This window comes from Cygnus olor, chromosome 1, assembly GCF_009769625.2.
Source record: "Cygnus olor isolate bCygOlo1 chromosome 1, bCygOlo1.pri.v2, whole genome shotgun sequence".
NCBI lineage: Eukaryota > Metazoa > Chordata > Aves > Anseriformes > Anatidae > Cygnus > Cygnus olor.
In genome coordinates this window covers 32,787,576-32,812,931 of record NC_049169.1, presented here as the reverse complement: position 1 = coordinate 32,812,931, position 25,356 = coordinate 32,787,576, and the positions used below count along the sequence as shown (strand labels likewise).

Below are 25,356 nucleotides of genomic sequence, written 5' to 3'. Positions count from 1 at the left end.
TAAGCAGAGGCTATCTTTAGAGTGTTGTCGATCTTTTTTATGAAGAAATATAAAAGCTCCCGCAGCAGGAGTCCTCTGGCTCTGAGACTGGGTGAAGGAATGGGGCTGTGACAGACTGCCTAGCTGGCCCCGCTGCTCAGAGCCATCTGCTTGCCAAGATTTCTCAGATATTAGGAGAAAGGCAGACACTGCCCTTCACAGCGGTGGTATGTCACCATGTGAATCCAGCACTGCTTGGAGATTATGAAGGATTCAGATAAAATGAAGCTCTGACGATTCAAATAGATGAACAGAAGACACTTCGTGCTTTCTGCTATTTTAAAATAATACATCTCCTCGTAAATAAGCACCAAACTGTAGAAACTCTCCTCTCACAAATGCAAACCAGAAGGGTTCTTCCATAATTCGTTCAGAGCCCATTAACGAGCATAAGCAGTTTAAGCAGTTTGTTTTATAGCCTTATCTCTGCAGTTGCTTATGCCGAACATCATTTCCTTTCCTGTTGCTAGCTTTGCAACAAGTCCCAAGAGTTATTTACAGACACCTTCATTTTATCTAATTTAACAGCTTTCTGCTGTCAGCAGTTTTGCCATCTCATTGTATTCCCTCTATTCCTGGTCATTAATAAATGGATGGAGCCAGAGAAAGAGTGAAATTAATCCTAGCGGTGATCCTCCGGTACAGTCCCCAGGGCATCACACCCTTGCCACCTTTCCATCGCAATCATCTGCCATTCATCCCCATCCTTTTCTCTCCCTTTAACGCGTAACAAAGAATTTATCTTCTACCCCTGGGTTACTGAGTTTCCTTAAAAGCCTCATGTGAATGATGTTATCAAATGTCTCTGTAAACATATATTGCCTGTTCCTCTTTTATTCATTGTTTCGTTAACTCTTTGTAACATTTGAACCGGTTAGGAAAGCTTGGTTCATTCTCTCTTATATCAATTTATCTGTGCTGACTTGCAATTTATTCATCCTGATTTTTTTCCTTCTCCCTCCTACATATCACCTGTAGATGTTTTATAACTATCTTAAAAGATTTTCTCAACTATTTTCCCCATTAATGAATTGAGATTTTCTAGTTTTCAGTTCCTGGGGTCAGCCTTACGAGCTATTTTAAAGATTGCTACAGTGCTGGCTGTTTTCCAGCTATCCATCAGAGAGGCTGTTTTAATGATGAATTACTTATCGCTAATGATAAATTATGGTAGGCTGGAATTGTGCTTCATTCTTAGGATTTCCTCAGAATCTCTGATGAATTCCATTTGGTACCATGAATTATTGGAACATATATTTCTAGAGTTGTTACACCAGTGGTATTTTTAATATTTTTCGTCCAATAGTGCTTTAACATTGTTACATGTAATTTCAGAGTAAAGATTCACCCCTATCTCCTCTTTCTGACACTCAAATAAATCATTTACCTTCACTGCAATCTTTTCTCACCCTGTGGTTTCTTCCTTTACACTTAGCAGCCTAGTAAACCCATAATACTCAGCTTCCTGTATGTATCATTTCTTATTATTTGTGGTTGTGTTTGACTGTTGTGTACTTTCTGAGCTTCCTCTTACTGTGTGAGCTGTATCTTGCCTGCCAAATGTTCCATTTGATTTGCGTTGCTTTAAATAAGTATCCATTCCTGAAAGACACTTTGAGGAACAAAATTAATTCTTGAACTTTACCATTTAATTATCCTGTGCCTTCTATTCTTTCTTTGTTCTGAACTATGGAGATCTGCTAAAGCACAGGTTATAAATAGTTTCCATCCTAAGGTTACAGAGCATTTTTTTCCCTATTTTTTTTTCTGGAAGAAAAATTCAGCTTTAAATGCTAATATCTTGCATATACCTTGAATTACTAAGCCAGAATGTGATTCTATTTATCCGTACATGCAATTCTACCAGCTACAAGGGAAATACTCATGTAAATAGTGGTATTGTAATTATTCTCATCTTAATTATTGTGTTTGGAACCACCCTTTCTGAACCAAATGTTGTCACTAAGCTAGTGAACTCTATGAGACATATTATTTCTTCAAGCTTAATCATTTTGATCCACAGGTATGTGGAGTGATTACAGTGCTGAATTTGTTTCTCCACGACCTAAAATTCATGTGGTAGCAGGGTTGTTCCAGTCAGTTCCTCCTACACAACTGGATTTTCCTATCAGCGGTTTAAGTGGCACACTCTAACTCCTACCTTTACCACGAAAAAGAAAAGATCATTATTGCATGTCTCTTGGTATTTTCTTCCAAGAAAAACTACTTATTCACAGTCACTTCATTTCTTCCCAAGTTGGTACTGTTTTCTCAACCATCACTAACCCTACCCTCCTGTATCTCTGTGCCTTTCTGTTACTTACACACCTGTGATTTAGCATGCCTGGCTTCTGAATCCTCCTCCCCATCCAAGAAGAAACCACCAACATAATTAGATATTTAATTTATTTCTCAGTATTGCACTGTTAGAATTTAAAGTCGAGATGGTAAGGAATTCCCACCTTCTAGCTTTGTTTTTCCATCAAAGGTTAGGTACTGAAACCATTGAGAGTCACCTGTCCCCATTAACAGTCCCATAGCCAAGCAGGTATGTTAAAATATGGGATCTCTGGCTTCACATGTGCTTGAATAAGAAATGAATAGAACTGCAAGTGATGTTCATGAGAAATGTCTAGTACTCAGACTTTTGAAAAACAGACCACTTAGATTAGGACTAATCAAGCATTTTATGGTGAAATAATCTTCTGCTAGAAATAACTCAAGAGTTGGATGCTCACTAGCAATAGAGATAAACCAGAACGAAACATGCTGTAATCAGATGAAGCAGGCACTCAAACCTGGTCCTCCTAGTTCTAAGTGCAGTTTTGCTATTAGGGGGACAAAGAGTGGGATCTAAAGCAAGTCAGCATTTGTCTGTAAATGCTAATTTTTAAGAAATACGAGCCCAAATCTTCCTCTTCCTTTTGTTTATTCAAAAAAAAAAAAAAAAAAAAAGGCAATAATGAAGCTTATTTAATATCATGTCCAGTAATAATTTAGCTGTATTAATTAATGCAGATTTTTTAATTTTGTGGCTTAAAAAAAAAAAAAAAAAAAAAAAGCTAAAATCATACACATTTTAAAAATTATCATATACATTTACACTCTAGAATTGCTGATCAAATGTATTACCAGCCAGCTGGTTCTAGCTATTTGGATTTGGGTGTTTGGATTTTTTATCCTTTTTTTTTTTTTTTTTTTTTTCCATATCTGTAGGACTAACCTAAGGAAGCATGTGCATACCTTCTTTATGATGGTGCAAGACAGGAGCTCTCCCTTCCTCTGCAGGAAGAGCTGGTAAGACTGACGCTGGGCATATATAGACCATAGAGTGGGCAGGGTTTGGAAATGCCCAGACTTTGCCATGCCTTGGGTCCAAATGCCATCCAGCACATCCCAACACCACAATATCTGGGCTACCAAGTCTGTACAAACCTCCCAGCAGGGAAAGCTAATACTGCTTAGGTATCTGCACCAAAGCCTAGCTGGGCCCCTCACCACCCAGACCTATCCCTTTCCTCTACATTTTTCACTCCAGGCAGTAGAAACCCAAGGTCATTTAAGAATTGGAGTTCAAGATGTGTTAGTGCTGCCACACAATGCTACACTACTTAAAGGCCTTCTTAATTATCTGATAGACTGAGAGAATCATTGAAGCTATTCCAGTTTTCCCAATAAATATGCCTTTGGGTATGAAGACTGTACAGATGAGTTTTGAAAATCTATTATTTGTCAGGCAGTGTAAGAAATCCTGTGATACTTTCTCTCCTGATACTGCAGAAGTAATTAGACTATACTAGAAACTGTTACACATGTACCTTTGAGGTCGCAAGCACGTTTTAAACATTTCCCCCCTCTCTCTACAATGCAAGAACCAATATCAGGCTTTGTTCTGCTGAATGGAATGGGTATATGACAGGTATTAATGTTCTGTCCCCACTCATGGCACACCAGGTATTTGAAATTGTCTGTATTGGATTTGGGGGATATGTTGATACTGCAGCTTGCATGTGTTAGGAAGGCAGAGCCCTGCACCACAGGTGTCTGCCATTCCTCCTGGGGGAGCAGGGGCTGGGGCTGGGGTCTGGGTCCTCAGCAGTGTCTGCTGTCAAGTGAAGCTTTGTTTTGATTTGATGCTCAGCTATCTGATTTCTTTTTCCCTTATTTTCTAGAGGAGGGAGTCTTCTACTGCCAGAAATCCTCTCTCCACTCCAGTACTTGCAGATGGATTTACCACGTTATGTTACGTTGTGGAAGGAGAAAAAAAAACTGCACCGAGCCTCCTTTACTGACTCTCACTCCAGCCAGTGCCTGGCTCCAGCGAGGACTGTGCAGATTTTTCCTGTACTGCAAAAATGGAACATAGCAAATTAAGGTCTTTGCATGCCAGCTTTGCTATCATAAACACTTGTGGTGGATACACTGATCCATTTTTAATAGGGGGTAACATTTCAGATGGCAAGAGGATCAAAGCACAGAACACACTTAGGTCAAAGTAATTTAACTCTAGTCTTGCCTAATTGTTATTGTGACCCAGACTGGCAGAACTGAGATAATTAAAGCCTGATCATGAACTATCCTCTTATCCTCATTACGTTGTATGGTTCCACACACCAAATACCATGCCAGAACTCCTAGATGACATTTTCTCCGAAAAGACATTTTTAGGCATCATAATGTGTGAAGGCTGCCAGCAGGGCAGTCTATCACTTCTACCTCACATCAAAAGGATGTGCACCCTGTTGGAGGAAAAAAATAAAGCTAGTATGAGAAACAAAGCTCTAGCAAGGAAGGTTAACGTGTGCACCTTGCAACTCTGAAGATCAAGGTTCAAAACTTGGAAAAAGAGAATGCAGTTCGCACTTCCAGCCTTTCTTTCTTGCCCCTGAATCAAACAAGAATCTTTGGGAAAACTTCTGAAAAATACTTTCGTCTCTTCCCCTCATAAATGCAATTGGCCTCCGTTTCTCTTTCTGGGCTCAGATGCACACAGCCTTAGCTCTAACCTTATAATTGCCACCACTCTTTCCATGTGCTGCTTTTCCACTTCTGACTGCACCATTCGCATTGCCAATGCTGAAATGTCAGGTGCAAGACATGAAATATCCTTGAGTGAAGATGGCATAAAAGAACGGGAAGAGATGAAACTTCAAGAGATGTAAAGTATGTTCCTTTAGGTATCTGCACCAAAGCGAGATCCTTTGTTTCACAGCTCTATTTTCTGATGCTAAGCAATTTTTGAAATTACAAGCAGGGCAATATCAAATTGGTATGAAACATTCATGACTGTAACTAAAATCAGTGATGTATCTTCGGCCAATGTGTGTTTGAGAAGATTGCCAGGGCTTTTTAACGGGGCTCATGCTGTCGTGGTTGAGCATACAGCTTACTCGGTTTGACAATCTCTTCTGGGCCTCAGCCAAGTGCTGTATTTAAATCCCAAGTTCTCCACGGCTTCCCTGGTCAGAAAAACACAGTGCATTTTTGAGATGGGAAACCAGCATTGCACAGGACATGGACACAGACAACACTTCTGAGCTGGTGGAGGCTGTGAGACTGGCAAATTGCAAAAAGAAGATGAGCAAAGGGGTGTACATGCATACACATTTGTGTCTGAGGAAGGGAGAAGGAGGGGGAGCGTGTGCACAGGAGAAAGCTGCTAAAGGGCAGAGAGCATTTGGGGAATCGGGAAGAAAAGACTATGCAAGGAGGGAGCTCTGAGGAGGCTGAGGAAGCAGCAGAAGTAAATTTCCTGATTTATAGGTACATACACATAGATGTCTGTATAGGTTGGAGGGAGAGAGTGCCGCAGGAGAAGTTCACAGGTCAGGAGGCTGGCAAGAAAAAAAATCAAATAAACACCTGAGGTCTACTGAAGAACAGCACCCGAGGTTTGCTCTTCTCTGCTGAAACCCCCATTTAGAAAACAAGTGCAAATGAGTTTGGTGGTCTCACCTTGGTGCCACCTGGCATTTTAGACACCATACAACAACTGCACAGATTTAACATGCAATAGCTTTCATAGAAGGAAAATCTGGATCGTAATGATGTAACAGTGCAAGTACAAGTCCCCATCGAAGGGTGTCAAGAGGAACTGCTGCAGAGTAATTTGCCTGTGTTTTCCCTGCCTGTAACTAATAAAAGCCCTCATCCCCAGCAATATCAAATTTACTCCAATTAAAAAGCTGCTTCTCTATGACAACAGACTATTTCTCCTTGTTCCACTTCAAAAAGTATTAATTATGTAACATCATGTTTTACAAATATTTTTCTGTATAAATGCTGCATTAAAGTACTATAACGTTGAATAAACAACCGTGTGTTTTGCAATATAAGGAAGTTTGTTTTCTATACTCTGAGTAAGAAGTTGCATCAGTGTTGTGTAAGTAGGTCACTGACAATTCTTTATGTATTTCTTAAATTCACATGGACTCTCCAGGTTCCGGCATAGGAATGTAGGGCTAAAACTACTGTGAATAAAATATTCATGTTTTTCTTTAAAAATAAATAGACCCAGATAAGCTGCAGTAAGAGAGGCAATGCTTTCCCGGGGCAGGACTGTCATCGGCATGCTTTAAAAGCTTTAATTCCTTCAGTTTATTAGCATATAATTAATATTAGTATAATTAATACAAGATTCCCTTTGCAATGAAATCATTCATGAATTTGGGACTTGCAACACATGCCTTAACTTTCCATTTGTCATGAAAATTGTTGTGAATATCAGTCATTAGCCAGAAGACCTACTTGGTTTTTAGGATCTGGTAGGGGTTTTGGTGGGGAGGATTCAAGACCGTGACATCCATTTCATGCAAAAATCTTGCTGCAATTGAAACATTTATGCCCAGAAGACCATCTGTAAGCCAGCTGTATTACAGAGCTTCACTTGTGTTACACTGTATGCCCCCACATGCATTGCTGAAGCACGGAAGGAAGGAAGGAAGGAAGGAAGGAAGGAAGGAAGGAAGGAAGGAAGGAAGGAAGGAAGGAAGGAAGAAGACGCATCAAAGACATCTAGGTTCTGGAGAGCCTTGATACCTTCTGAGAGCCTTACATGTTGATATCTGGAATGGGCTGCTTTACTCAGAGGCCTGCCTTAATATAGAAAGCTCTGGATTATTGTGTTTTCACCATGACATTGTTCTTATAGATATGTATATGCTCTACCATTTTCTTAGGTCTGTCACCCTTTGCTATGCATGGAATAGATTATGGTGAGCCTCTGTGTGATGCATAGTTAGATCTCTTGGCCAAAAGACATGGTTTTCATCAAAGGGAAGAGCATTCTGGCCAACTAAAGGAGTAAAATAAATGCATTTTTTTTTTTTTTTTAGTGTTTCCATAATATCCAGATTTAGGAAGCGACAGGCCAATAAAGACTGTAAAACTGTACGTTTCTAGAGTGATCAGAAAATGATTCCCTGGGTAGAAACATGCATTAGGTTTAGCAAAATATTTGAAAGATCTAATAATCAATATCACGTTCCTCCTGTTGGTAGAAAGTCTCTTTCTGCTGTTCACTGAGTTCTTGGTTAGCTGAATTATGTCACTGCTGACATCCCACATAGTAACACACCTCTGTGTATGTCCATAACGTCTGCCCTGGGCTCCACGTAGAGAACAGGGAACAGACAAAGCAGGTTGGATGGCGATTTGAGTGATTTTTCATGTATGTGACACAACGATGAGTGGCCACTCCCCAGGGATCTCTTGAGAGAGAAATGGGTTATCGCAGGGGCGGGCTCCACCTGATTTACACTCTTATGCCTCTGTGGCAGCCCCAGCTGATGCAAATTGTCAGTGGCTGCCTGCGTACGCAAGAATTAAATGTAGGTGTTTGCCCCTCTTGTTTTGTTCACTTCCATGTTTGACTCAACTGCCTGTGAGGTTCATTATGCACCATTATTGCTCTAGATTTTGAATCTCTTTCTTAAATTAATTGCTTCTGGTTCAGTTATCTGTAACCGATGTGATTGAAATAGCATGGAAACAATCACCGGCATGTGGTCGTTGTCCATTAACTCCCACAGCAAAACCCCTCTTCCCTCAGCCTTCTCTGACAGCTAGGGGTTTACAAGAGTTCAGGGGCATGGTGTGACTTTACCAAGGGGCCAGAGACAATGAGTTGGTGCAGCAGAGGGGTTTGCCTGGCCAGGATGGGACTACGACATCACCACCTCCTCTGCTGTCTCCACCACCTGGAGTGGAAGCCTGGAGCTCTCCAACGGTGGCATGGGAGAGAGGACACACCGGAGCTGTGCCCAGTGCCTGGGCTGTAGGCTTGACTTGAGGGATGGAGCTCATTGTTCTGCTTTCATCTCTAGATGATCCTATCTTTTATTTATTTATTTATTTATTTATTTATTATTCTAGGAAAGAAGGTGTTTGCTTTTTGTGTTGCTTAGGATCTGAGTTGCTTAGTCTGGCCTGGAAAGGAGATTCACCATCGCCTCCCATGGTGATGAAAAAAAAAAAAAAAAAAAAGAATACGGAGGAAAAAACTCTCTTCCTTTTAGTCCTTGGAATTATTATTCGGAAAGATTTGTAAGGATCATTTGTAAGGATCTAAAGATTTTATTATTTGTAAAGACCCTAAGAGATGAGTTTGGGGGGAGGCCAACAGACGCTACAGGAAATCACATATAAATCAGGGCCTTACCGGCGTGCATGCAAAGCTGGCAAAAATTAAAAAAAAAAAAAAAATCGATTCCTTATCCTGCAGAACGCGACCAACGGGCAGCAGGGCGTTAGCATGGAGCATCAGGAGTCCTTACGAAAGGGAAGGTAAGCCCGAGGCTGCCCTCGGCCCCCGTTACACCCAGTGAGGCGCAGAAACGCCACTTGCCGGGGGAGGGGGAGCTCTCGGCTGGCAGGGAGGTGATGCAAAGCCGTCCTTCAGGACGGGGCGGCCGGCACCACGGCGCTCAAAGTCCCGATTTCTCCCCGTTTCGCCCCCGACTTTATTTTCCCAGGATCAGGCCCGGCTTTCTCCCGTCTCGGGATGACTCCGGCGGGAGGCGAGGGGGCGACAACAAAGCAGGGGGTACACAGGGGAACCCAGAGGGCTGCCTGCCGCCCCCTGCAGCCCGGGGGCTCCGGGGCCCCGGCGGCTCCCTGCGGGCGAGGCGGCACCGCCCCCGGCCCGGCCCGGCCCGGCGGTGGGCGGTGGGCGGTGGGCGGCTCCCGCGGCCTCGCCATAAACCGGCGGCCCCTCCCGCCGGCCTCCGTGCTCCCGCGGGACGGCGGGGAGCGGAGCGGTGCTCCCGGGCGGGGAGGGGGGGGGGTCGCCGGGAGGAGGCTGCTGCAGGAGCAGCGGGGGCATCCTCAGCCGGGAGGGAAAGGGGGGCTGCGGGGCACGGCCGGAGGTTGCCCCCCCCCGGCCCGGTGGTCGTAAGCCCACCGGAGGAGAGGGGAGGAGAAGGGGGGGGGGCTGCGCTGCCCGGCCGGCCCGGCCCCCCCGCCACCGCCTTTGTGTGCTCCGGCCGGCCGCCGTGATGCGCGCTGCGGGGCGGCGGGGGGTCCGCTCCTCCCGGTGAGAGGCGGGGAGGCAGCCAGCCTCTGCCCCCCTCCCCGGAGCCATTTTTATTATTATTATTCTTTTTTTTTTTTCCTTTTTGGAAAGGGAGGGTGGGCTATGGACTGAGCGCTGCTCTGTGCCATGGAGTCCGGCAGCGGCTTCGGCACGCTCTGCCTTCTGCTCTGCCTGGGGCCAGGTAAGGTGCGGGCATCCGGGGCGCGGGGGGGGGGGGGGGGGAGGGGGCACGGGGGGATGCGGAAAGTTGCGGCGGGGTTAACGGCACTTCTGTGGGGCAGTTGCAGGCTTTGGCGTGGACCCCTCGCTGCAGATCGACGTGCTGGCCGAGCTGCGGCTGCCGGGCTCGGCGGCGGGCGTGCGGCAGGTGCCGGGGCTGCATAACGGGAGCAAAGCCTTCCTCTTCCCAGGTACGGCCCCGAGCGGCTCCCCCAGCACCCCCTCCTCTTCCTCCTTCCCCCACATCCCGCTTTTCCTCCCTTCGATCCCCCCCCTTTTTTTTTTTTTAATCCTTCGTCTGGTAGACGTTTAATTAAAGTACAGCAGGACCGGGGATAGCAGATGGCTGCTTGTGCGAGCCGTGGGGTGCGGTGATGAATAACGGCACCACCCACTCCCCGGCTCTACTTGGGAACCGCCGAACATGCCCCCGGTCCTGCAAGGAAACGCTCGCTCAAAGTTTCCCGTGAATCCGGCAGAATGCTGCAGCCGGAGTGCCCCAGAGGAGCGAGGCAGATGGCGAAAAATACCGCTTTCTACTGGGGAAAGTGGCCTTTGTGAGCTCCGGTGCCATGCCCGCTGCGAGAAACAAAGGCTGAGTTTAGGTTTTTCAGAGTGCCTGTGATATTTTTCTAATCAAAGTTTTTTTTAAAAAAAAAAAGTCTTGTTCCACTTATCAAAAAACCAGATACATTTATTTGAAAATACCTAGACTTCCTAATATTGTGAGTCACACAGATCCATGAAATAATTCTCAAGGGACAGCTGAACTTGTTGGCACAGGTTACATCGCCTACACTTGCTCATCTTCAGAGTGTTTTTTGAGTTATGCTTTAATAATGTACCGATACCTTAAATGAAGTTGGAGTCCTGAACGTTTTCAGGAAAAATCTCATCTTCATCTGAAAAAAAAAAAGCCTAAAAATAGCCTTTAAAAGCACATGGAAGATGATGAAATGCTCTTTAGAAACCTGACTAGAGAAGAGCAAGGGAATATAGCTCAACATCTGGTGGAGCAAGAGGAAATCTTTGCAGCAGCCTGTAGTTTTCAGGTAGAGGGACTTGGTGGTTGAAACTCCTGGCATGACAAGAAGCCGCTCTGGTCTGAAAGAATTCCTGGTGCAACAGGCAGGAGGCTGATTCCCATGCAGAGGAGTTATAATTTAAGGGAGATGAGATTTGGAAAGGGAACTTCTTTTTCATGGTTGCTTTAATGAGATAATTTATTAGAAGCTAATAGTTGCCAGGGGCTTTTTTTGAGGTGATCTCTATAGCGGTGTCCTTCCCTGGTACAGCCAGAGTGTGTCACTATGGACGTTAATGTGGAGACGTGCGCATATGTGCTCAGAAGCACTGACACATGCTGCTTTTATTAAATGTCACGGGTGGGCTTGCAGCTTCAGAACGGCCTTCTGTGAGAGGGTGATTGTGGGGAACGGCAACACGTTTGTATGGCTGCGTGATTCCTAGTAAAATAGCTGGATTCTTAAGGTGCTTAAGGTATGGTGGTGCTCAGAGATGAGGCCCCTCTGTGTTACAATGCAGGGTGATGGTGAGGAGTGAAACCTCCCTATGACTTCAGTCTTAATAGCATTAGAGGCTTGTAAGAGTAACTGTATTTATTGTGTATTTCCCCAAGTGTTGGGACAAAAAAATTGCTGGGTTACTAAAGAGTCTTTTTCAAGTTATTCCCTCTTTCTCGGTAGCTGTGAATATGCAGTTCCCAAGTAGGTTGCTAATTTAGTTGTAACAAAAGCAGAGAAAAGTTTTTAATTTTTCACACCAACCTTGTATTTTGTTTAAAGGAATCAGGGGAATAAAATAGGCAGGAACACTTGGGTCTACATAGTGGCTACCTCGGCATCCTTCAGTGCCCTGAAGGATTGAATATACTTTTCCTGTTTCTACACAAAACTCCTGATTTTCTTACAGGAAATGGAAGTCCTTAGTGGGCAGACAGTGTCATTTTCTAACTTGCTTTTAGAAATACGGACACTGCCATACTCAATCAGCCACTGGTCCATGTAGTCATTTTTGTTCTGCTCTTAGCGCTAACACCATGGGAGATTGCTGCAGGGCATGCCTCTTAATGTGTGTATTTGCAGTGTGTGAATTTGATATACATATTCTTACTGGCTTCAGATTTGGTTTTTGCCTGTGTTTTTCCTTGCTTATACAAAACCTGTAGTCCTAAGCCAAATAATTTTGGAGAAAGGAAACACATGACTTTAAATCTATGAACTTACTCTCAAAGCTCTAACTTCTGTTCCTTTTCCCTTTGGTTTCTTCAGAAGATGAATAGTCTATTGCGCGATATACATTTGTCATTTTAGTGTGTTGCCTTTTTGATAGACTGGTGTAAAGTGCCTTCTTTATATATGTTTAAAACATATAAAAAGCCCAAACACTGTTCTTTATTTTAGAAAGAAATTATGAAAGTGGCAGGTTGAACTGAACAGGCATATAGGGATTATACGGTGGGGAAATTGTACATGTAGCTGAAGCAGAATAGTCTCTCTCCTCCTGTCTATAGGTGAAAAGACAGTGTTGACTGCTTTATTGAATGTAGCATCGATTTGCAATGCAAGGGGGTTTTATCATCTAATTGGCTATCCTGATAAATTCTCCTTTCTATGAGATTTTTAAAGGAATTTATATCTCTAGATCATATAACACAGTATACAGCTGCCATGTATTCTGTTTATTCTGTTACCATCCATTCAAGAGCATTTAGATTCCTCCTTAACAGTTACTGATTTAGAAATAATTCAAACCATTTGCAATTTGTGTTCACTTGGACTTCCCTTTCATGTATCAGTCTGATCTGCTGCTATACGCACCCTATAGAAAGTGTAAGACTTGTGAAACAGAACTCTTCCCACTGGCTTCATCAGGATTAAATGCATAGTCATGATTTTTAAACCTTTTTAGGTTCCTGATGTTGCTTGGTTGTAGTGGTTTGGTAGCACCCGAATGCCAATGCAATCTGTCCCTGTATAGCTGCAGGGACTTATTTTTCTGTAGGAAAGTGATTTACAAAGTAGTTGTAAAATGTTCCAGTGTAGCTCGTGGGAAGATGGAGTTATGAATAGAAAACAGGAGGAAGTCTTCAAAAAAAAAAAGTTAGTGTTGCTATATATGAACATCTGCCAGCACTTCTAGCCAACAGCAGATATTATGGTGTCAAAATATGTTGAGAGGAAAATTATTTCTTTTCTGGTCAGAGCACAGAAGTCAGAGATCTACACCACAAACTTCTCTGTTGGTGTCTGTTTATGTATTACAGTGAAGTTTTCAATCCCTTAGTTTTCCCTTTGCAAAATGGGGATGACATTTAAGGTAAAGCCCAAAGCAAATGAGTGGATTGAAGTATAATTAATGTGTTTGAAGAAGGCTTTGAATTCCTTTTGGAGAAATCCTAATGGTCATTTTATAATTTTCTTTGTAAATGACATCAATACAATTTGAGGTGATAAGTGGGGATTGAGGTAAATGTTGCCATTTTCCTATGCAAATATGAAAATCATATGGCTGCAAGAGCACTTGAGTATGTGAACACTTGATGAGGCAGACAGAGGTATCACCAACAGAGGCTGGATAGTGTTGAGACTTTTGGATATGTCAGACATGTCTGACCTCAGTAGCTTTCCTGAGTGTAGGCTTCACTCAAGCACATGTAAGGCCCAATGAAGCCAGCATTTCAACTAGCAATAGAAAATGTTTTCGGATGTGAAAATCTAAAGGCTGCCAGAGTAACTTTGTCTCCTGGCAGTCCTCTAAGCAGAGACTTTGCCACCTTCCCGCCTCCCTTAGGCTCTGTATTGTTGTTATATTTTATATAATATTTTGATAGTGTTTCTGGGTCCCACCTGAACTGTAGTAATTCAATGTTACACATCAGACTATCATTGTCCAATGCACTAATGGAGACATCTTTCAGCCACCTCCAGCAGTAGTGGAGAGTGGTGGAAGGTACATAGTAAATCAAGTGAAAAGAGGCACAAAAAATGAAAATGAGAGCAAAGTGATGTGTAAGGAAAGTATATATCCATCAAAAGGTGTATGTGTTCCTCAAAGAGGAGAATAAAAGGTGGTCAGAACACTGCAGTTGGGTGGTTACAGACGGGAACGTTTATTTAAGGAAAACATAAAAAGGGCATGACTGTCAAAAATATGGCAGCTTGTATATCTGAATACATAACTTGGAACTCCCTTGGAATGAGTTTTTTCTTTACTGGTTAGGGTATTATAAAAGTTACATATGTTCATAAGCAATATTCAGCTATTCTTGATGAGGAGGAACAGTTCTTGAGGCAGTGTATTGTAGGTTATGGGGGGGGTTGGGGGGGGTGGGGAGGAATACGCTTTAAAACACCAAAGAAATGACTTTAATGTCTGTGTGATGCAATGAAAAGGACTTAGTGCTACTGTTTTTTTGAACTGGGTCTTACTGGCACAGAATGCGTGTGGGGAGGAGGGGGAGAACAACCCTAAAATACATCTCTTGCTGTAAATAATTCATTGCTTATTGCTGTGTGATTGGATCATTAGCCCATTATTTAAAAATGCAAGCAAAACAATATAAAATATAACTACATACACACATCTCATCTATCTGGAAAGTACTATGTTCTTTGGGCTGTGATATGTATGAATGTTACTAAATAAAGGAGCTAAAAATAAAGCTTTAAACTAGCTGTGAGTAACTTTCTCTTGTTACAGAAATAAGGTTTAGGTTAGCTATGCACTTCACACATGCTTTTTTCCTTGCCACCTGCCACTGGAACCATGGACAGATGCTCTCTTCTAGTTCCAGCTGAGCCTGCTGAAAATATTACTGTTTCCAGCTGCTTGTCACTGTCCAGGAGCTAGAGGTTACCGTCCCCCACAACTTTTCCAATGCAAGAGATCATATGAGCATCCCATAATCTGCTGATGGCAAAGTTAGCCAGTTTCAGGAGCTAACCGGGGCTGACTGCAGTAACATGGATTAGAGATTCCTGTTTAAAAATAAATAAATAAAACCTTTCTCCAGCTGTCCTAGAGACCCAAATCTGCTCTAAGAGGAGCAGGAACGGAGCTGGGGGAGGGAATGCTAATGTTGCCAACTGGCAGGCTGACTGCAGAGCGAATACCTGTCTGCAGCTTTTTTGTCTTAGAGAATCTGGTTTCTCTTTCAGTCATCAAATCCTTAAAGTGTGGGACCTCCAGCATGAAAATCATTTCTAGGTAACTAAAATTCCCAGAATGTTTCAAAGAGACAAAGAAAGCCTCTTCTCCCTTAGTTTGGAGAGACTGAAATAATCATTTTTGTTTTAGCAAGTACTGGACTTTCTTTCAATGATAGAAATGTCTAGTGTAAGCAAGTATTCTAGGAAAACTTGGTAGCTGCAGATGCATCTGGATTTTGGCATAGCTAGAACAACTGGGTGAGCTTTCCCACCGCTGTCCTCTTTCTCCTTCCACCTTTTGCATGTGACTGAGACACCTCTGCCCCTTTTTTGGCTGCTGTACAAGCAGTAACTATTGCAGTATGGCACTGCCAGTGTGATCTGTGTTGCTGTGGAGCTGGGATTGGTGTTTGGGGAGAGCCCTGGAAGAGCAAGCTGCAGAGTGGGGACTGCTGCTGCAAGGCACCCTCTTGCTCCAGAAGTAAGAGCAGAATGCTCATAGCCTCCTCCTCTCAGCAGTATTAGCAAGAGGAGGTGTTTGGGAAGCATTGCTGCTGGAAGAGCCTGCCCAAAAAAAGGAGGAGGCAGTATGTGAAAATCCTGCATGCAATACCCATCCTAAACCATGCTGAGTTACCACACATGAGAATCATGGAGTCATTTAGGTTGGAAAAGACCTTCCGGATCATCAGCTCCAACCATCAACCTGATCTACCAAGTCCAATCACTAAACCGTGTCTCTTGGTACCCAGCTTAGGCAGAGCTGTCATGTACTTAGCCACTGCATAGCCACACGCTTTCTTTACTGCTGAGTAATCATAAATATACCCACTATCACTGTGCACTGGATACGGCTGTGCTGACTTATCTGTAAAGCAGAAGGTGGGAGAGGTTATGGGAAGAACAAAAACTTCAGTGGGATGACTTGTGATTGGTGCTTGTAGTAATAGACTCATAGAATCATAGAATATACTGAGTTGGAGGGGACCCACAAGAATTATTGAGTCCAACTCCTGGCACCACACAGTCTACCCAAAATTCAGACCATGTGACTAAGTGCACAGTGCAAACGCTTCTTAAACTCCCACAGGCTTGGTGCTGTGACTACTTCCCTGGGGAGCCTGTTCCAGTGTGTGACCACCCTCTCAGTGAAGAACCTCTTCCTGATGTCTATCTTAAACCTCCCTGCCTCAGCTTGACACCATTCCCGTGGGTCCTATCACTGGTGACTGAAGAGAATAGATCAGCGCCTTCCCCGCCGCTCCTTTCTCATGGAGGAAGCTGTAGACTGTGATGAGGTCTCCCCTCAGCCTCCTCTTTTCCAGGCTGAACAGGCCAAGTGACCTCAGCTGCTCCTCATACGTCTTTGCCTCTAGGCATCTTCGTCACCCTCCTCTGGACACTCTCTAACAGTTTAATGTCCTTTTTGTACTGTGGTGCCCAGAACTGCACACAGTACTTGAGGTGAGGCTGCACCAGCGCAGAGTGGAGCGGGAAAATCACTTCCCTCGACTGACTAGCAATGCCGGTGCTTGATGCACCCAGGATACGGTTGGCCCTCCTGGCTGCCAGGGCACACTGCTGGCTCATATTCAGCTCGCTATCAAACCACAACCCCCAGTTCTTTCTCTGCTGGGTTGCTCTCCAGTGTCTTGTAGTCCAGTCTGTACGTATAGCCAGGGTTGCCATACGTACAGACTGTGTGATGAGACACTGAAGAGCAGCATAGACTGGAGCGGAGAAATGGGTTGTGAATGGAGACCTGATATACTCCACATTCAGGTTTCTGGAGAGGAGCTTGCAATCCCTATGCATAGTCAGTAGTGCATAGCTGATACAAATTTTGTTAAGAAATGACAGAAACAGCCTGTAGCACTCAGGGGCTGTAACTGTTTTAATGCTGAAAGTTTTAAGTAAATAATGTCACTGAGAATGTATACTGGGCATAAAAGTGTTGTAAAGGTCTGAGTGTAGAGCAGTAAAACTACTTTAACTATGGCTCTAAAAATGATGTCATTGTTCATTGCAAGGAAAAGATATTCTATATAAAACCTTTTTTTTTTTTTTTCCCTTTATTATTTGTTTTTCTACAGGGGGCTTTTTGGGGAGAGGGAAATGAAATAGGTGAAATTAGATATTCCTTCCACAGCCTTTTTTTTTTTTTTTTTAAATGTACTCGTCTTGTGCTATGTGTCTTGGTATGGACTTTGGGCAGAATTTGGTCTGGTAACTTCTGAAGAGCATAGATTCTGGAAGAAGCTACAGCTTGGGAAGAGAAACACGTGCTGAAATAGGCACCATGTCTTGCCTGCTCAGATCCCGTGGGGAGACAGTGCCAGACAGCATTTGCATGGGCTTAATGGGACAGCTAAAGCCTCCCACCTCTGCTACTTCAACCTTTGCAAGTAGATGAGTCCCTGCATTTATTCATCTGTGGGGGTTTGACACCAGCTGGGGGAATGCCCTATTTTGCCATGTTTTCTGGTGCTTTTCACAGACAGGTTGCTTCTAATATCTGCAACCATTTGAGGTCTTTGGGGCTCCGATTCCTATTTGGACACTGTTGATTGTCTAAAACTTTGTATTTTCTATGATAGTCTGGTTGCTCAGGTTAATTCAAATTACCCCACTCTGTTTAGACATTCAGTATTGCTCAGAACGATTCATGCTGATTAATAACAAGTAGAACTGCACATGCATGTTCCTACATCTACAGTCAGGCCTCTTCTAATATAACATAAGAACAAACCCCTTGTTGAAGCTAGTGCCATCTTAGGGCACTGAGTGTGTTTGAAAGCCGAAGATGAGCCTGGTGTGCAGCTCTGGGGCATATATGGAAGGAAAAAGAGGGCATCCTTGTGCTGCAGTGGGGCAGAGCCTTCTCCTCCCAGAGAAGGGGAGGATGGTCGGAGGAGTGGAGGCTGAAGGGAGCTTCCTCCATGGCTACGTCCCCATCAGCAGTCCATTGGGAACAGCCAAGCCCTCAACAGGCAGTCCCTCCTGCAGTGCAGCAGGGTGCAGTGGTCTCAGCCGGTGACAGAGGTGACACTGACAGCACAATGGCATCTGTCTTGCATGTGGTAGAGAACCCAGCACCTTGAAGCACGTGTGTCATGAGAGCAGGGGCAGAGGCCTACAGGCAGCTGTCGAGGACATCCTTCCATACTGCTGGAGGAGGATTGTGTTAGCAAGGGGCAGTGATGTGGGAGAATGAGGTCTTGCTGCCCTTACGTAACTACCTTGCTGTGACAGTTCTGTTGTCATGAAGTAGCTAGGTTAAAGTTATTTTTATTTTTTTTTGCCCCACTGCAGCACAGTTCATTCTCTAGTGAGGTTTTGGAGAGGAGAGCAGCATTTCCTATACATTCCTTCATGTTGATCAATCTCATAGTCTGTTTCCTCCTCTCATTTTGACACAACCAGGCTGTTCCCTTATAAGATCTGGGAATTAGGTTTCCTACAGTCCACCTATGGCTTGCGTTCACCTAGTCTGTGCTCTCCAGTGCGTCTGGGTGCAGCCTTGAAAAAATACCTCTGCAAATGGTTAACTTCCCTGCTTCTAGTGCATCTTCAGGGAGCCACAGCTGAGCTCGTAAGTTATTTAAAACCAGAGGATGAGAGCAGGAGATTATATATAGCTGTCATGGGAAACTGTGCTTTACTCTTCAGTTCCCCATATTGTGTCTTGTTTGGCTGCACGCCAAGGTGCATATCCACAAAGCAGCTATGTTCTCCCACCTTAACTTCTAAGGCAGAGCTGAGTGTGGGGGGAAAGAATTAGGGGGTGAAAAATTATTTTTTACTGCTTTTTTTTTTTTCTTCTCTCCATCTGTTTTGGCTGAAACTCTCTACGTTTTGTCTCAGTGTTTAAGAAATACTGATTTATCCATTTCTGTGTTACCCAAAAGATTTATTCTTGGGAAAATCTGGGAAGAAATGTGATAAGAAAGGGTACTACCGTATTTATTTATTTATTTATTTTCCTGGTTGTGCATTGTTTACCATGATAAATACCCCTTATGAATGTTTATTCAGTTATTTCAGGTAGCTGGCACTGGACTTAAAAAACTTAATTTTGTTGCAAAAATATTTTACGATCCCATTCAGGGAGATTCCCCCTTCCCCCCTTTTTTTAAAGCCATATTTAGGTGGAAAAAAGAATGCTGTAGCCATTTTCATCATGCAAGAATTTAACAGCATTTTTTTTCATTATTTAGATAAGCAATTTTTGTTTATTTTTCTCTTCTTGGTGCATACTTTTGTGTGTGTTATCCTGATGACTTCAGGGAGAAATAAGAGCTTAGAAAACTGACTTTTGTGTTGTGCTGTCTTGGGAGATGCCATTCACATCTCTGTGTGCCGCTGGAAGGTGCTAAAGCAGTGGGCATGGTATAAATGAGATGACTGAAAGAGAATTCTGAAGACAGTGTTCAAAAGGGTTTCAGCTGATTAACATATTTGCAGCAGCAACAACATTGCTACGATAGACTGTAATGTTTCCAAAGGAACCATTACAATCAATATTGCTAGTGATCCATAACTGAGAACTCTTTTAGTGGAATTTAAGTGGCAATTTCCTTCTCTAAAAACATAGAGGGAGTATAATAAGAAAAAGACCTCCACTTTTAGAGTTGTTCTCTTTGTTACTTTTAGAGTTATTCTCTTGTTAGAGGAACATTTAGACAGTTTCATCAGCACAAATGCTTGTGTAAGGATAATTAGAGGATGGTAATGTCCATGTCGTTTATTCTTTGAAAAGAGTCACTGGGAAGAGATGCGCTAGCCTTGACCCCATGGCTGGAAGTCTAGCTGTCTCTAAAGTCTAGTAGTCTATAAACACAGCTGAATAATGATCCAGAAAGGTTCCAAAGGAACTTTTGTGGTTTGGAGGTCAATAATCTGTGCTTTAATACCTCCCTGAACATGCATTCCCGTATTGGGCCATGGCTGTTCCAAAGATACTCAGAAAACTTCCTGTCACACTGGCTCATTCCCTTTAGCTTGAAACTGTCCCTAGCTTTGTTCAGCACCCATTCAAGGTGGGATAAACTTGAGGAAAATCTGTTAGCATTTCAAATGTAAGCAAAGCATGGGAGCTCACTTTTTTTTTTTTTTTTAAACAGAGATTGTCTGGGGTATTGCATTCATTCTGGGTTTCTCTATTTCAGAAAATATCAGTGAATTGCAGGGAGTGAAGAGAAGAACAGCAAACCCGATTATACAGTGAAAAGGACTAGCTTAGAAAGAAAGATTTTGAAAGAACTGAAAACGTACAGCTTGTCCAAGCAATGACAGAAGTGTTTTATGATAAGTGTCTGCTATTAGAAGATTCCCAGAGGTTTAGAATGAAGGACTTATTTAGTATTCAAAGAGGTCAAGGAAAGAGTAATTAGCTATGTTGTAGTAATTTTGTTACTTCCAGTTCATATGCCAAGGGCAGAGTGGATTACCCTGTAAATTTTTCTGAACTCTGGAAATCTGGGATGTTGATGGACAGATTTTAAGACACAACAGGGTATCCAACGCCTAATACTCATTAAAATCAAGCTGGTGCCTTTGATTTCTCCCTAAAACTGTACTTTGGTGCACTTGAGTATATTTTAATGCTACTTGGATGAAACAAGCCAACAAGAGTGAGGAAATCAGCATTTGGAAGCATTTGTGATTTTAACTCATCCAAGCTTATAAATTGTGCATGTGGGTAAAACGTACCTGATTCACTGGGGCTAGCACATCCATAGGATTCCATTAATACCTGATTTAAAAGGAAATTTATTGCAGGAGTTCAGATGAACTCTGAGCCTCCTCAGCTTCCTTGGGACCTCTGGGAACTGTAGCTTGGGTCCCTCATGTACTTTCTGTTTGCCTGCCCTGCCCATAGCTGAGCTGTGTGTATGGTATTCCTTGGTATCCACAGTTCCGAATCCTTCTAAGCTTTTCTTCACCTGGCATCAAAGCAGTTATTAGGTTAGTAGTGATTTTCTGAGAATGCCACTAAGGTGATGGCTTGGGTGCCTTTCTTCTCTCCTCATCTGTGTCCCCTTGCCCACTGGCACTTCCCCCTTATTTCTGCTGGAACCTGAATTCCCCTTATGATTCAGTCTCCTGACTTCTCTTCCCATCTACTGCTGTTTGCTCAGGCCACTACCAGAGGCCTGGGGCTAGCAACAGTGTTAGATACATCTGGCATGCTTGAGATAATTTTTTTTCCATGGTGGCCTCCCCCCCCGCCTTGCATGCCTTGCTGGCTTTGTTACTGAGACGAAGGTCTGGGTTTTTGGATTTCCCCAAGTTGCTGACTGTTGACCGTTCTTCTGTGTCAGAAGTCAGTCTTTCATGTAGATCACATCATTGTGTTCATCTGGGAATAAAGACTGATCTCACATTAATGCTTTCTTAAGCTTAACCATTGCCTTGTATGAAAATAATTCAGCCTTGACACTTAGATGTTTGGTGAGCCAAAGGCAATGAATCGTAAAGTGACTACAAAAGCAATTACACCCAGAAAGCCAGAGCTTAGGGAAAGCTAGGATGAGCACTCCCAGCTGTTGCAAGGAGGGAGAAACCATTAGATTCTTAATACAGAAAAAAAGCTAAACCCTCAGCATCTGCACATGCTTGGTGTTGGGCTAGATGATCTCAAGAGGTCCCTTCCAACCTAAAAGGCCCTGTGACACATAGGCTGCATGTGGGGGGTTCTCAGGAGCAGCACAGAGGTCACGGAAAAGGAGCTTTTGCGAGGGAGTGAGCGGGCCAGAGGCCGTGAGTAGGCCTTGCTGACACTGGCACAGCGAGAGCCAAGGAAGGAGAGCTGGGAGGTATTGTACAGGAAGATGTACAAGCACCCAGCACGATCCTAATCCACAGGTGCCCTGGAAGGTGCTGGTCTCTTACAGTCTGTCAGTGCGTGACCCAGTTCTCTGCTGGGATATGATACATTTGAGGAGCCTGAATTGTGTCATAGCTTCTGGGAGGAGGGTAGGTCACGTAATCCAGCTTGATCTACATCCAGCATAATCTGCTTCTGTGGTTTGTTATTGCTGTTGGTTTGTACTTTATTGGTTTTAATTGATTTGACTTTGTTTACCTTCCTTCATCTGCTTTTTCATTTGGAAAAGGCTAACAAGCCTGCTTCCTCCTCCTGTCCCTTCCCCCATGATATCGCCTGCATAACTTTTAAAATTCTGCCCGTGCTATATGACTAGGGAGTGGAAATAAATCCAGTCTTTTAGCAGTTTTCGTGTGTATCATGCCTTTATTAGCACCAGTAGGTCTGGAAGATGATACATTATTTTTCTTGTGCTCTTCAGTATGTGTTCCAGTGTTAACAGCATTGTGTGGTGTGATATTTTTGTTTGTTGTTGGGTCAGTTTGACACACTGTGCTCATATGACAGTATGCAGCCAAGCATAACTAGGTGCATATGCCACAGATGGCAGCAGCAAGGAAAACAAGACAGGCTTCATTTTCTCCACAGGTTTCAAGGTATTCTCAAACCTTCTAGAAAACCACATTGTGCCTAAAGGGGCGTGAGTGTGTTCATGTATATATACATGTATATTTATAAAGCTATACTAACTGCAGTCTTTTAAATGTAACTGGAACCTGTTTTAAATGAAGAACCAGACAGAAATCCCACTTTACACTACTTCTGTGTTCTTCAAACATAATAGGTTTTATAGTGGTATTGGACCTGAAAAACCTAAACAACATCATTAAAAGTATTACCTACAAGGGAGCAAATACAAAGAGTCTTCAAGAATTTAAAGACAAATTGATAATAGTGGTGGAATATAGACTAGGGAAAACTAGTAATCAAAAAGCTATTGCGTCTTATAGTTGATAACCCAGAAACTGTAAGTCACCAGAAAACATTACAATAATAAGCACCTGGGGCAGAACATACTGTATAACACACATTTTATTTTTCCTACGAGAATTTCCATGATGAGCAGAAGTCATCTTTCATCTTTGTCACTGTTATCATGTAATAGGTCCCACTGAATAGCACCTCTTGGTGATAGCACCTTGCATGATGACATAGTTACACCAAAGGAGATAGTATTGCTTGAGAGCAGGGAATAGTGGTTTTCTGTATCATATATGCATTTAAAAAATCCTGATAATGCTTTTCTATGTTGCTTCCCCCTGTGTTCATGCACACATTACTTATATTCCTTTCAGAAGTGCACATTCACATATTCTTTGGCAGTTTGGTGGGAATTGTTTTAGTAACAATCTAGCATGGTAGGATCTGTATAGTTTTTTTAAGCAATTCAGTTGTTTCAGTGTACTGCTAAGAATACAGATTTATTATCTGGAGCTCTATACATTTAAATTCAGGTTGTCCTACAGTTAGGTTTCTCATCCATTGCAAAAGGTTTGAAAAATATGCTGTTGAAGATTCTGTCTAGAACTTTTACTGTATTTATTTACCTATTTACATTTTGCCTACTGAGTCTCCAAGTCATGAAACCCTCAGACATGGACCCTACGTCTGGAAGAGTGCACCTGACTTGCAGCTGTGCTACTTTGCCTTATAGCAAATTGCTTGAACTTGTAATCTGGGTTAAAATTCCTTTCTTCTCTCTTCTCTTCTCTTCTCTTCTCTTCTCTTCTCTTCTCCTCTTCTCTTTTCTCTTCTCTTTTCCCTTCTCTTTTCCCTTCTCTTCTCTTCTCTTCTCTTCTCTTCTCTTCTCTTCTCTTCTCTTCTCTTCTCTTTGCTCTGCTCTGCTCTGCTCTGCTCTGCTCTGCTCTGCTCTGCTCCTCTCTTCTCCTCTCCTCTCCTCTCCTCTCCTCTCCTCCAAAGGGACCATAGCCAAAGGGAGGGTGAGAGACATCTAATTGTACTAGCATTGTGATCTGGTAAATTAAGCCCGAGATCAAAGAGAACTTTGATATGTTGTTCTGCTGCTCAAATGGATTTTTGTACGGTGTAAATTTAGCCACTGGATCTCTCTGCATTTATTTCATTGTGTTGAAAGGATCTGCTAACCAAGCAAAGGTGCTGTGGTTGTCTGCATTGTGCTACTGGCACACAAAGACTCACTGCCATTGAAACATTTCCCTGGTTATTATCAAGGTGGGGAATCATCCTTGCAGCTGCTCTGTTTATGACAACTTCACAGAAGCAGTTGGATTTTGCTCGTGTAGTAGGTGGCTGGGTAGAAGGAAAGATATACCTTCCCCATTCCGTGCAGTGTGATCCAGTTGTGTATGTGTGTGCCATGAAGAATTGTTTCATAGCCCAAATCCCAAGATTATCTCAGGGTTTGGCCATGTTTGAAAGAGCTTGATTGTATTTCAGTAGCACCTGAACAACTGTTTTGTGTATGCACAAGGTGCACAAGGGCTGTTTTAGCAGGGAAGTCAGTCAGGCTGTGGGAACGTAAACTCAGCATTACAGAAAGATTCAGCTTCATTTGACTTTCCTTGTCTTCCGTGTCTGGAAGTGGCTAGTACATAAATTCAGAGGCTTAATCCCAAGTATAATCACTCTCAAACTAATATTGAATAATCTCTTCTGCAAAATGGTCCTGGACAGAAGCAGATTTTTGGTGGTATTATTGTTAATTTACAATGAATGCATGATATATTGCAACCATAGTTTGCCCCGGACAGTCTTGTATTTGCAAACTCTTCCTAAAGAGACATCCAAGTCAGTGCCTGGAGCTAGCAAGAATGATTGAGGGCTTTTGCCAGCCAGTTGTCCCATTCTATCATATCTGTGGAGGGTTTTCTCCTATATGAAATTGTTCCATTTTCATTGCATTTTGCAAATGCATTTGTATTTGTTGATTTTTTGTTCTTTAGCTTAAAAAAAGCAAGACCAAAACCAAACAAGCTTAACAAACCAAGCAAAAATTGCCTTGGGACTTTGACCATGGAGAACAAAACATTACAAACAAAGCTCTTTGAATGAAATCATGATTACTTATGTAAATGCACAAACAACTCCCAATTACACAAGCTCAGTAATGGTTTGGTTATTTCAGATCAGAAACATTGCAGCTGCATTCAGGCATACATGCCCAGGCTCTCAGTACTTTTTTCCCCATCTTTTCCTGCAGTGGATTTATGTTCTCAGCTGTGCTGAAAAGGCTTTAAATACACAAGTATGTAGCTTGTAGGTGGGCCAGAGTTTTGACCAGAAGTAATGTGTTTAATATTTTTTGAGGCTGTCAGTATGAACAGTCAGTATAATTGGGAGAAAAACAAGTGTGCTCAGAAACAGGCCCTTCTAAGTCTCTTGTGTCACTCCATCGTGACTTGGGGGACTTTGCATATGTAACGTAGGTCTGCTTGTGTGAAGCTGGAGGAAAGCCCTTGCTGGGTGGCTCACCAAAACTGTGGCTGACATTCAATAGAGACAACTGCAAAGCAAAGGCAGTGGAA

At 43.0% G+C, this 25,356-nt stretch overlaps 1 protein-coding gene across 1 annotated transcript in view; it reads left to right on the top strand.

Annotated features, from left to right (window-relative positions):
- Positions 1-9,290: 9,290 nt before the first annotated feature.
- NELL2 (neural EGFL like 2) overlaps positions 9,291-25,356 on the top strand; it is a 148,290-nt gene continuing 132,224 nt past the window's right edge. Inside the window, exons 1-2 of the mRNA XM_040551661.1 lie at positions 9,291-9,752; positions 9,853-9,981. Of these exons, the coding sequence (XP_040407595.1) occupies positions 9,698-9,752; positions 9,853-9,981 (184 nt within the window). The 5' untranslated portion in view covers positions 9,291-9,697. The remainder of the gene's footprint in view (positions 9,753-9,852; positions 9,982-25,356) is intronic.